The sequence below is a fragment of the Ochotona princeps genome, chromosome 4 (assembly GCF_030435755.1).
Source record: "Ochotona princeps isolate mOchPri1 chromosome 4, mOchPri1.hap1, whole genome shotgun sequence".
NCBI lineage: Eukaryota > Metazoa > Chordata > Mammalia > Lagomorpha > Ochotonidae > Ochotona > Ochotona princeps.
The window spans coordinates 49,679,083-49,692,620 of record NC_080835.1 but is presented as its reverse complement, the minus strand read 5'-3'; the positions used below and the strand labels follow the sequence as shown (position 1 = coordinate 49,692,620).

Here is a 13,538-nt window from a genome sequence, read left to right as displayed (position 1 = left end):
CTAAGAAGTTGGAGCCTGGAGGCAGGGTATGGGAGTGAATGACAGGGCCAAACCCAGGCCAAAGTCTTGGTCTTGGGATCTGGGCTAGGAAATGGAAATCCAGTCCAGATGTCCAGTAGTCTGGGGATGAGAGGCTATGGAGTTCCAGAGTTTTAGTCCTTCTGCTCACCTGTCTGGGGCTGGATACGGAAGGCCTTGCTGTCTTCCGACAGCTGACGCAGGCTGTAGGTCAGACGTCCGTTGGGTCCCAAGTCTCTGTCAGTGGCAAAGATCCGGCCCACACTTGTTCCTGGGGGCTGGTTTTCAGCTACAGCCAAGAAGGTGGGCTCCTCAGACAAGCGGGGACTGTGGTCATTCTGGTTGAGGATGCTGACCTTCACAGTAGCTGTGCCTGTCTGCTGCCCCAGTTCAGCTCTGGATGCCGACACGGCTATGACTTTCAGTGTGTACAACTCCTGAGCTTCACGGTCCAGCGCTGCCCGCACCCATAGCCACCCGCTTTGTGGCTCTAGACCAAAGGGGCTACTTGCTCCATCTGTTGCAAGATGATAGGTTATAGCGCCCCCATCTGGTGCCTGGGCCTGCACCTGTAAGACTTGAGTCCCAGGGGTGGTGCCCGAGGGCAGGTCGATACGATAGATGGGGCTGTCGAACCGGGGAGCCAGCCCATGGGTCCCCAGGTCCTGTACCACCACCCGCAGTCGAAAGTGGCTGGTGCGTGGTGGAGAGCCCCCATCCCGGGCCTCCAGTTCCAATTCATGGGCTGGCCCTCCTGGGGGTCCCAGAGGTCCCAGGAGCCGAACATGGCCAGTGGTGGGGTCCACAGTGAAGACCCCACTGCCTCCAGCAAGCAGGGTGAAGGTGACTCGACTGTTTACCCCCGAGTCAGGGTCCAGAGCCCGTAGTGTATAGATAGGAGTCCCAGGGGCAGTGTTTGGTGGCAGCAGGACAGTGTCTTCAGGTGCAGGGAAGGCAGGCGAGTTGTCATTCACATCATCCAGCAGCACACGCACCCGAGCTACAGCGAAAGCTGGAGGTATTCCACTGCCAGCTCGCACCTCCAGCTCCAGCACTGGTCCAAGAAGCTCTCGGTCCAGAGGGCGAGAAGTTTGCAGTAGCCCTGAGGCTGCATCCAGGGAGAAGAGCCCCTTGGGATCCCCTCCCGATAGTGCAAGGGTCACAGGCCCCAGGCGACCTAGGAAGAAGAGAATGGTCATGAAGGAGGTGGGTGGGGGTACCTATTGAGTTGGAGCCTGGACTGTAATTTTGAGAAGGGCTGAGCAGTGCCTGCAACTGTGCCTTTCAAAGTATTAGGGGAAGGAGCAGATTTTGGCAGAATAATCGGTTGGCACTAGGGTGGTATTTATGTGTCTGCACTGTGCCTAAGGAGGTATTGGGTGTTGGTATCAAAGTCGGTTGGATCTATCTGCAATGATACTGTACAGTACCTTGAGTATGGTGCTAGAAGGTTACACTGGGGTAGCTGAGTGTGGCACCAAGTTGTGTGATGCCAAATGATACCTGGTGGGTTGTGTGCCTGGATTACGCCCACGCTGGTGCCAGGTGCCACATCCTCTGCCACAGAAAAAACATACTGTAGTTTTTCAAATATGGGTGGTGTGGGGGTTCCAGGTACGATGCTGATGTTGACTCGGGCGCTGGGTTCTGCCTGCAGGCCACCTCCATCCTGAGCTCCAATCTCCAGCTGCACCACAGAATTCGCTCGCCTGGCCAAGGACCATGCTACTGTCAACAGCCCTGGGGGGAGGAACAGGAACAGAGACAGGTAAGGACACAGAAGAGGGATGGAAGAGTGATGGGGAGGGAGGTAGTACAGTGGGGATTGGAAGGAACCTTACCTGTTTGTTCATCCAAGGCAAAAAGTGGAGGGCTATTGCCAGCCAGAATGTGATAGGAGAGTCTCCCATGGGGACCCTGGTCAGGGTCATGAGCACGGACTCTCATCACAGCTGTGCCTGGTGTACTCTGGGCACTCAGACTGGCAGCATACTCCCGTGGATAAAAGTGAGGTGGGTTGTCATTTTCGTCTGACACAAACACCTTCACATACACCATGGACTTGAGGCCTCCCTGGTAGGACATGCAACCATAGGTTAGATGTGCTTTGTCTGGCAAGGGTCCTGCTCTGATATCCCAGCCTGCCCATGCTCTGCCCACTCACCCCATCCACAGCAGTCACAGTGAAGTCAAAGCTCGAGGGTCCCTGGTCTCGGTCCAGGGTCCGGATCGTGCACACATTTCCACTGCGGGCATCAATGCGAAATGGGGGAGACCCAGAGGCTCCCAGTCCAGCACCCAAGGAATAGGAGAGGTGGCCGAAAGGGCCACTGTCTGCATCCGTGGCTGTCACCTGCAGAGAAGCTCTGGTGAGTGATGTCCAGAAAAGCCAGAAATGAGTGGTAACTCGAACAGGCAGCTGATGCCCAGTGGATGGGAGATACATAGAAGGGACAAGGAGGACACTGTCCTGTACTCAAACCCCACTTGGACTTCATTTATTGATTAGCTTCCCAAGAGCCTTTGGCCACAGCTTTTTTGTTAACTAGTCAATACATAATGCTGTTTGAGGTGCCTTTCTGCTTAAAGATATCTTATCCAATACAGATTGCTGAGTCATTAACATTGACCTCAGCCAACAGCGCTAGAATATCCGAATGAAGTTTATCTAACACTGGTATTTTCTCCATTATGACACACCATAGCCTTCTTGTGCTTGGGGACACTAGGTAAGCTCTTTGGCACTTCACCTGAGGACCACTTCTAAGAGCAAATTCACCATCAAAAAGCATTAAAAGGTAGGAAAGAAAGTGACATTAAGTAAACTTCAAAAAGGCCACTTGGTTACCGTCACTGTGTGACAGCTCAAAGAAGGCAGAAGAGGGTTGGTTACCTTTTCAAACTCAGCCAGGAATGTGTGTTAGGTAAATCAAATTTTTCATTGCTCTGCACATGTTTAATAATGACTGCAAAAGTATTAATTTTAGGGTTACAAATTAATTTTGGAAATATATATATTACATTTTTTTCCATCCATAGTTCCAGCCTTATATCTCCCTTCCATGGCACACCATATAATCCAGAGTGTCTCTTCCCTAAGGAAAGTCATAGAAACTCTAGTCTTTCCTGGCCTCTGGCTGACTATAAAGACTCTGACCTAATCTTGTTCCAAAGTAGATCATAAGACGCTCCTCATTCCAGAAGTTTCCCGACCCATATCAATGAAGATGGAATGCTGAAGGATTTGAACAGACAGCCCTTTCTGGGTTTCCCCATTCAGTCTATAGTTATCACGTCTATGCAGTGAAGCCTCCATAAAAATGCCAAAGAAGTTCAGACTTTCCCACCGGTGAACACACAGAGGTTCCTGGAGGGTGGCACCCTAGAGAAGGCACAGAAACTGGGTGCCTCTCCCCCCTCCCTTTCCCCTGTGCACCTCTCTCTAGATACAGAACAAACTGCCACATGTAAGTATCTCCCTGAGTTCTGTGAGCTGCCCAGCCAGTGAACTCACCCCAAAGAGGGAGTTGTAGGAGCCCTGGCAGCCAGTGGGTCAGAAGCACAGCTAGAGCAATGAAGGGTTTAAGACTGGCATCTGAAGTGTGCACAGGGGAAATCTTGGGTAGATGATGTCAGAATTGAACTGAATTACAGGACTCCAGCTGGTGTCTGCTGCACAAGGGACTGCTTGCATAGTGAGTAGGGAATTGCCCCCATATCATGTGTCAGAAGTGATCTGGTGCCTTCACCAGTTCTCATAACCACCTTAAGCAGAGACCTGCCTGACAGAATGCTTCAGCCCGATGTACAGGTCTGGCCTTTAGTAAGTTTGCTCATTAGAATTGGAATTGATTAGTAGTAACGTCTGATTGTTACAGGATTTATGGATGTGGCTCATGCATCTTCAGCCTAGGACAGGGCCAGGTACACAGCAGGTGCTCTGTGTGTTTTTGTTCACTGAGTAAACAGACATTCACATTGCCCCACTTGTCTAACAAAACCTTCTTTCATATCGAGTTTAACACATAGGGGGAACATTGGGCCCTCAAGAGTTGGCTAGCTGGTGCTCACCACTCAGCCTGTGACAAAGTGCTCTGTGTGGCTAGAAGGACCTTGGGGTCATGGCACGTTGCAAGAGGAAGCCAGACAGTGCCCTTTCTCAGCCAAAAATGTGCTCAGAGAGAAAGCTAGCCAAAGACGTCTGAGTGTTGCCCAGGGCCTTGACAGAGTGATCTGAGCCATTGTTTATCCCACTGAGAGACACTAACACCGTGCCACAACTGAACCCTGGAAACAACTCCTGTTCCGACTTGCTGTGGTGGCTAGGAGCCCGGATGTCCCAGGAGACAGACTTCCCCTGCATCAGTCCCGGTGGGTAGAAGCACAGCTGCAGCACTAGCAGCTGTTAAAGACCTTTGCCCTCTGACCTGCTACAGGAAGAAAGCAATAAACTGGTTGGGGAAGTTGTCAGGAAGTGACCCCCAAAGGCATGGAGGCTATTGACTGGAAATGACCAAGGCCGAAGTCAATTTCCTGGCTTGTATGGTCCCTGCTTACAAGTTTCATGCAAATCTACAGTCTTCATTTCAGCATATTCCCAGTTCAGCTTTTTAGTCCAAGCTTGGTCAGCTCCCTCTCCCTTGCTACTCCCAAACTGTAATAAACCTCACCCATCTCCTCTGTCCCCCAACGTATCCCTTGCTCTCACGCACTATTTCAAGGCTAAATGGGAGACCTTACCTGTGAACGCTCTGACTGCATCAGCCTAGCCCAACCTCCATCCCAGGTGTCTCTGCAGCTTTGACATGAGTCTGCCGTTCCTCCTGCAGCTTCCTGCCTTCTGCGTCTTTCTCCGTACCCCTTCGCCCTGCTCTGCACTCTGCCTTTCTTACTCACTGTTTGTTTCCTGAAACCAATCTTTGATTTTCCTAACTCTGCATGCTCTCTCAGGGCCTTCTGTTTCACTTCTGTGGCTTTAGTCATCGTCTGTATTTTCATCCTGAATCACTCCTCTGAGCTCCAAGCTTGTGTATCCAGATGCCTGCTCAACGTCTCCATTTGGATGTTCTGCAGGCACCATAAATGCAACCTGTCCAAACGAATCTCATGAGCATTCCAAATCTGCACTAATGACTCTTCAATCCACACAGCTGCTCCAGCCAGTAGTCAATTCTTCCCCTTTTCTTGCTGGTATATCAATCAACCAGGGACTATGCAAGGCCTCATTATCTCTCTGAATTGTCAGTTCTCCTTATTGCTATTATCACTGTCATGCTCAGGCCTGATTCATCTCTCTGGATTACTCTAACTCCTTGTGAGGGGTCTAACCTCCCAATACGTTGTCTACTTAAGTTTCTTGATTTTGTTGTGCTGTTGAAATTTTGGACCAGGAAATTCTTTTTTTTTTATTTTATTTTATTTTTTTATTACAAAGTCAGATATACTGAGAGGAGGAGAGACAGAGAGGAAGTGGAGCTGCCGGGATTAGAACCAGCGGCCATATGGGATCAAGGCAAGGACCTTAGCCACTAGGCCACGCTGCCGAGCCCCCAGGAAATTCTTTATTGTGGGAGCTCTCCTATGCATTTTAGGATGGATAGCAGCATCCCTAGCGTCTACCCACTAGATGCCAGTAGCATCCCACTAGTTGTGACCATCAAAATGACTCTAGACAATGCCAAAATGTGCCTGTGAGGGGAGCAGAACTGCAAACCACTGCTCACATGACTACAGTTTTGTGGGGGAGAAAAACTGATCTTACTGTTTCAGTACTGAAAAATCTTTTGATGTTTTGTATTTATTTCTTAAGGTGAACACCTTGTCTTAGCTTCTCAATCTAGCCTACTTGCCTATCTCATCACTCATTTTTCCATCTCACATCTCCAGACTCAAGAAATACCAAGTCACTTGAAGGCCCTTAAAGTAGTCAGACTTTCTCACTTCTCTGTGTGAAACCAGCCCCTAATCTGGTTCTGTTTTAAATTACTCATTCCTTAAGTCTCAAATCAAACATTACATTATCTGGGAAAACATACAGCATATCTGAATTTTTTATATGTATGTACATATATACACATATAAAACATTTTATATGTGTATAGTATGTCTTATATATAGATGTATATACACAAAAATCTTCCCATCAAGAGAATTTTCTCAGTGTAATAAAACTTTTTTTTTGCATACAAATCTCTCCTCCAGACTAGCAACTCCAGGAGACAGAAGGGATAGTGACTCATTCATTTCTGTATTGTGCAAATCTAACACCGCGACTGGCACATGGTGGAATTCCAAGAAACATATCTATTTACACAATAAATAAATCAAATGTGAAGACCTTGTAATAGTTGCAAAGCCCCTGCTTCTCAATGAGAGCTAATAGTAAAAACTGCAGGAAACCACCTGGAGACTTGTAGTCTTTTCAGGAACAACTGAGGAGGGAAGAAATTTGGAAGCAATAATCAACTGGTCCTGGCCAAGAGGAAGCATGAACACATGGGAGAGTGTGTCCTGGGAGCTGGACAGCAACAGAAAGGCAAACATCCAGAGTCTGGCCAGAAGACAAGGAGTCAGCCAGGCCCAGAAACAGTCTGGAAGTCTAGGCCAAGAGGCAGTGGAGGAGATCCTGAGGGGTCTAGTGCACTTTGGAGACATAAGGACTTGAAACATAGTCTCTTAAGAGGCCGCCCTGTCTTCAGGGTCTCTCCCCAGCCATATTCCAAAGCAGCCAAAAGGCATGACCAATTTGCTGAGAGCCCCTCATTGGCACTGGCTCCCTATAATTTGTAAGATCTCCACCCCAGCTCTTTCTCATCCGCACAGCTAACGTCAGCCTGAACAATGCAGCTCCCGAACACGTCACGGTATGTATTTGGCAGCTCCTTTACAGGCCTGGAGTCTCCATCCACACTCCCTGTATCAATCATTTGGCAAGGTCCTATTAGCTCTTCAAGGCCCCTCTTCTGGGCTTCCCCAGCACTCCATGCTACCTGTGCAGCACTAGTTATCTGTCTCAGAGCTGCTTGGGAACAGGGCTGTCTCCTTTATTCTTTGGGCACAGCATAATTTCAGGCTCACAGTAGCTAACAAAATCCTTGAACATGAATGAAGGAATGATCTCTCACTCATTCACTCATCTAATTGATTCTTAACCCTTAAAGCCAAATTAGCTGACTAAACAACCTGACCATGCCTCTCCCACATCAAACAAGTTCAGTGCCCTCCTTCACTGGCAAAGGAAAGTCCTCAGCCCTCACACTGTGGTGCCCATCACTTCAGGCCTGCCTTACCGTCTGTGTCCCCCTCAGCTCTGCCTCGTCCCCTGAGAGGTATTCCTGCTGTGCCCATGGGCATCTCACTGAATAGTTCTTATTCTCTCCCATTGTCATGCCTGAGTCCAGGTGTTCCATTTGCTCCCAAGGCAGACAGATTTCTGCTAGCACAGCCCAGCACTGGACTAGGCATGGAGGACTCCCTAAATGCTGGGCTCTCCCTGGAGTGGGTCTGAAAAATCTACATCTCTGTCTAGTAGAACAGCTTTGAGACTTTGGGTGAGACTGTCACTTTCTGACTCTGCCAGGCACTTTCTCCTACATCTATTCTCAGTTCCTTCAACTTCTAAGATGACCTGCCTCAGCCCTTTCATTTTTCACTCAGACCCAGAACAGGACCAAACTTCTCTGGCACAGCCACATTAACAGACACACCCCAAGGCTTGCTGCCTGTTCTGGGATCTTCTATGGTCCTGCCCTCAGCACTGCCCTGATGTGTGTGTGGCCTACCCACCTGCAGGAAGCAGGTTCCAGGCTGGGTTCCCTCAGGCAGTGAGGCATTGTAGAACGTCTTCTGGAACTGGGGCTCATTATCATTCACATCTTGCAGGGCCACGCTAACTGTGGCAGAGGAGGCCAGAGGGGGCAGGCCCCCATCCGTGGCTACCACAATCAGCTGTGGCTGAGGTTCCAACTCATAGTCCAGTGAGGCAGCCGTGGTGATGATGCCTGAGGTGGGGTCGATGGAGAACCAGCGGGTATGAGCGCCAGGGGCCAGGCTGTAGGTGACTTGACCGTTGGTGCCTTGGTCAGGGTCCTGTGCTGTCACCCGCACCACAAAGCTGCCAGGCAGTGCAACTTCAGGCAGAGGCTCGGGCCGGTAGAGCTGGTGATCAAAGACAGGAGCGTTGTCATTGACATCGGTGACATGCAGCACAAAGGCAGCCTCAGCCCGCAGTGGAGGGGAGCCTGAGTCTGTGGCAGTAACCCGCAAGTTATAGGCATCCCTTTCTTCCCGGTCCAGCCGTCGAGCCACACACACCAGATAGATGACGCTGTCTTGGGTGCTTAGGGCAAAGTGGCCCTCTCCACCCTCCAGGGACACGTTGACATGGGCAAAGTCACCATCATCTGGGTCAGACACGGATATCCGAGCCACCAGCTGCCCAGGTGGGGCAGCCTCAGACACTCGTGGGGAGCCATCTGCACTTAGGAAGATGACAGTCATGGAGGGCTGATTGTCATTGGCATCTCGCACGTGCACAGTCACAAAGGCTGAGCCCAGCTCGGGGTGAGCCCCACCATCCCGTGCCTGCACCACCAGTTCATGGACCCGCCGTTGCTCAAAGTCCAGGGGGCGCTCCAACCGCAACAGCCCCGTGTGGGCATCAATGGAGAAGGGCCCGTCACCCTCACTCTGTCTCCGGTTGATTTCATAAGTGACAGCCCCATTGGCACCAGCGTCAGCATCAGATGCATATACTTGCAAGACGGGACTGCCTGGGGCCAGGCTCTCAGACACCACGGCATGGTAGCGGCTCTGATTGAAAGCTGGGGCATGGTCATTGATGTCCAGCAGGGTCACGTCCAGCAGGGCCTGGGCTCTCCGGGGTGGTGAACCACCATCATAGGCCTCTAGCTGCAGCATGTAGTGGGAGTGGTTCTCTCGGTCTAGCTCCCCAGTAATTACAAGCTCAGGCACAGGAGCCCCATCTGGCCCAGGGCGCGTCTCTAGCCGGAAGGTCTCACCAGCTCCATCACCGGACAGTGCATAGCCTTGGGTTCCCAAGTGGCCAGCATCTGCATCACGAGCAGGCTCCAGCGGATAGCGGGTGCCAAAAGCTGTATGCTCAGGTATCTGGAGAGTGGCCCGAGCTTGTGGGAAGGCTGGAGCATGGTCGTTGATGTCAGCCACACGCACTGTAACTTCCACGGTGGCACCGTCAGGAGTGACTGCAGTGAAGCGGTAGCGGTCCCGCCGCTCGCGGTCCAAGACACGGGCTGTCCGGACGACCCCACTGTGTTCATCGATGGCTAGGTCTGTGCCCACACCACTGCCCTCCTGGGCAGAGATGAAATACATGGGAGGTGCTGCTGTGCCTGCCGGAAGGCCTGCACTGATATCCCCGATCAGTGTGCCCGCTGGCTGTTCCTCATCAATCTGCAGGTCTAGGCTTCCTGCCTGACCCTGGGCACCTGTCACCCAGGCCCCTAGTAGCAGTAGCAGCAGCAGCGATGAGAGCAGGAAGAGGGGCCTGGGGCTCTTCATGCCAGGGCAGGAAAGTGCAATGCCTGGTTCCTTCTGCATGACAGGAACAGCCCAGTTGTTGCTGGAGCTCCAGCTCCAGACCAGCCTCGGGGACTAACTGGTGTTAGGTTTTGGATCAAGTGCAGCTTGGGCCTTGGTTCCTACTCAGGTTCCTTGACCTGGGAGGAAAAGGAGATGGGAAAAGATCATGCCAGGGAAGAGACCAACAGTCTACATGGGGATGGAGGCCACATTAAAACTGAGACATGCTGAGTCCTCTAATGCTTGCCAGGTCTTCATGCTGCCCAACACACTCACCTTAGCCCCATGACCCTCTGCGTCAGGACTCCCTAGGATCCCCTCTCACCTTTCCCCTGACAGGTCCCCATCCCACCCTACATCCTCTATTAACAGATTTTTTTCCTATTTACTCCTTTCCTTCTGTTTCTGGACTTGAGTCTCACTTTGGCAGCCCATATACTATTTCTGGATTTAAAAAAGATATGGCCAGTCCTTTCTCATTTTTTCCTCATCCAGAACCAATAACCACCCCTTCCAGCCTCAATATCCACATAATCTCACCCACTTTCCAGCATCAGTAACTCAATAATCTTGCCTGGAGTTTATATATACATGTACATGTACATATACATATGCATATATATATATAAACTCATTATATATGAATAGAACAAGTCTTCTCCCCATATGCTTAAGTTCTGTATCTATAAATTCAACCAATTCTGGATTGAAAATATTGGAGAAAAGAATTTGCATTTGTACTGAACATAAACAAATTTCTTTTTCTTGTCATTTTTCTCTAAAATTACAGTATAACAACTGTGTATATTGAATTGACATCTTACTAGGTATTATAAATTACCTGGAGATGACTTCAAGTGCAGTGTACATGTGTTATAGGTAGATATTGTGTCACTCTGTATAAAGGGGCATCCTAAAACTAACTGAGGAATAGCTGGTCGCATACACATCTGTGCACACACAATTACTTTTAAAAGTTCATGGGAAATGAAATTGAAAGATAAATTTGCTTTGTTGTACAATTTTTTCAATCCATGTGTTTTTTCATAGTATGCAATCTCCATTAAGTTTTTTTAATTTAACTTTAAGGATATATTTATTTTTATTAGAAAGGCAGATTTATAAGGAGAAAGATCTTCCACCTGCTGGTTCACTCTCCAAGTGCTCTCAACTGCTAGAGCTGAGCTGATCTGAAGCCAGGAGCCAGGAGTTTCCTCAGGGTCCCCCACACGGGTGCAGGGTCCTAAAGTTTTGGGCTGTCCTCAACTGCTTTGCCATGCCACAAGCAGGGAGCTGGATGGGAAGTGGAGCTGCAGGGATACAATCCGGCACCTATATGGCATCCCATTGCATGCAATGTGAAGACTTTAGGCACTAGGCTACTGCGCTGGGCTCTCTCCATTAAGTTTTTTTGAAGATCGCTCATGTGCTTGGATCTCTAAATTTTTTTCTCCCCAAAGCCTTTGATCTTTTAAAGGTAAACACTGTGTGTATGTGTGTAAATTACCTCAGATCTGCTCTCCTCCCCTTTCAGCAATAGCTGAAGCACCTACTCTGTGAAGGCGCTGAGAATACGACAGTGAATAAAGGAAATAATCCTTGGCTCTGTGGAGTTTATAGTCCAGGAGTTGGATAAACATAAGAAGGACTCTGAAGAAATACAGGGAATGAAGAGAACAGGTAAGGAGCTTCACCTAGGAAGAGCCTTTCTGGGGAAGTGACGTTCAAGTCAAGCTCTGAGTACAGGCATTGGAAAGACATGGTGGGCACAGAAGAGGACTACAGCAAGAGAGGAGCATTCTGAGGGAAGGAACAGAATATGGAAAAGGTTATAGTCCATAGCCAAGTAAGGGATGGAAGTGTTTGGAGGGCAGCAATGGGTGTGAAGAGTTAGTGCTAGGGGTAGAGGTTAGGGAACAAGGCAGGGATACATCAGCTGTATTCCGGATTCTGACATTATTCCAAGGATAAATGGAAGCCAATAAAGCATTCAGGAAGGGCCATGAGATGACTTACACTTTGTCAATATGGCTACCACTACCCTTTAGATAACAAAGGACAAGCAGGGTGATTAGGAGGCACTTGTGGAAGGTCAGGGGATGACACTGCTTGATAGCGACTTGGACTAGAATTGGCAGTGAAGGTCTGGGTGGGGGTGCTTTGGCATTAGAACAGGCAGGGCCTGTGACTGCTTGAAGACAAGAGATTAGAGAGTGGGAGAAGTCAAAGATGACGAGAAACTTTCTGATCTGAACTGCCAGCTGTTCAGAGGTGTCCGTACCTAGTGAGTGGTCCCTTCCCTCAACCTGTGGAGACCTCTCATTATCCAGCCTGGGTCCCTGGGCACTGCAAAGTTACACAGTGGCCACACAAAAGTGTACTCTCACAAAGGCACTGGCACCTTCTCTCACAGCCAGACCCACAGATGTAGAGGCCCATGGAGACTCACACAGAGACAGGAACACAGCACACACTTGTATATACATGCACAGAGGCTCGCTGTAGCACACACATACAGCCACTGCACCTAACAGGCATAACCACTTCTTATGTTCAGAAGCACATTTTCACAACTTACACATGCACACACATGCATGCACGTATCCAATGACATGTCCCCAGCCCCACAAACATGCAGGCAAACAGATGTACACATTCAGATACTTACAAAGAAAGTCACTTTCCCATGGATTTTACATAGACAAGCACATCCATACCCTCAGATATCCAACCCTCTCTCACACCCTCCCCTCACACACACTCACCCTTCATGCCCTCAGACAGGCCCACTGTCACGTATGCATAAACTGACGAGGCAGGCACGCGCGCACACACTTGCAAACCCACCCACGCGCAGGCACGCTCTCACACATGCTGCCGGGGCACTCGTGGTCAGCTCTGCGGCTGCAGCTGTGACCTCCGGGTCCCTAGGGCCTCTGTCTGGACTATGCCTCATCACTTCCTGCTCCAAGGCTTCCAGTTCCAAACCTGAACTCCAGACTCTCTCCTGAGACTGTCTCATCTTCTCTCCAGCTCTCTTCTCAGCACCATCTCCTCCCATCTGTCCAGTGTTTCTCACTGCTTCTTCCTTAAGGCTTGATCCTCCTCCCTGTTCTCGTCTTTCCCTCTCCAGGCCTGTCCCATTCCTTTCCCCGGATCACGCCTGTCCCATCCATCTTGTCTCTTTCCTCCATCTATGCTGCGTCCTATTCAGATCTGTCTCCCTTCCCCCAGACCTGCCACATCTCTTCTGCCACCCGTTCTGCCTCACTACATGCCCTCAGTCTGTCCCCCGCCCACCCCTTGTCCTGTTACTTGGTCTTCTGACTCTATCCTGCTCTCCCCCTCTATCCCCACATCTGGGCCTCTGGAACCACAGCTGGTTCTCATTAGGAGGGGGAGGGGCAAGCCTGCTCATTGGGGCCTGAAACGTGATGTCAGTTCCCCCTCCCTAACACAACCCCCTCACACTCTCCCCTCCACCCCCAGCCTGTGTGTCTGCAGGACCTGGGAGTAAGGGGGAACATGGGAGAGGAAAGAGAGGTGGGCTGGGGGGAGGATGGTGGACCTCAGGGGAAGGGGCTGTTCCAGGAGGAAGCAGAGCAGTGGCCTGAGGTACAGAAGGGGAAACAAGCTGGGGGAACTGGCACCACCCGTGTCTCCTCCCTCCACTTCCTGTCCCAGGGCCTGCGAGGGGCAGGGACTAGAAAGACAACAGCGGTGAGGAGGGGGGCTATGAAAGACAGACTGGCTAGAAGTACAGGAAGAAAGGGCAGCCTCGGTGAGCAAAGGGAGGTGGGCAGAAAGAGGAAGAGAGCCTCAGATTGCAGCGTGGTGGCACGGCAGGGTAAGAGGGAAGGTGGGGGAGGATCCAAAGGAAGACTGAAGGTGAATGAAATCAAGTGGCAGAGCCTGTGGGTCTACGGACCTGACATCCAGAGGGAATGTGGGAGCAGATG

At 50.4% G+C, this 13,538-nt stretch overlaps 1 protein-coding gene across 1 annotated transcript in view; it reads right to left on the bottom strand.

Moving 5' to 3' along the window:
• Positions 1-13,538, bottom strand: part of DCHS1 (dachsous cadherin-related 1) — a 33,790-nt gene that overhangs the window by 11,413 nt on the left and 8,839 nt on the right. The window contains exons 2-6 of the mRNA XM_058663462.1: positions 7,804-9,716; positions 2,183-2,371; positions 1,860-2,091; positions 1,522-1,758; positions 170-1,195 (exon numbers count right to left, since the gene is read on the bottom strand). Of these exons, the coding sequence (XP_058519445.1) occupies positions 170-1,195; positions 1,522-1,758; positions 1,860-2,091; positions 2,183-2,371; positions 7,804-9,597 (3,478 nt within the window). The 5' untranslated portion in view covers positions 9,598-9,716. The remainder of the gene's footprint in view (positions 1-169; positions 1,196-1,521; positions 1,759-1,859; positions 2,092-2,182; positions 2,372-7,803; positions 9,717-13,538) is intronic.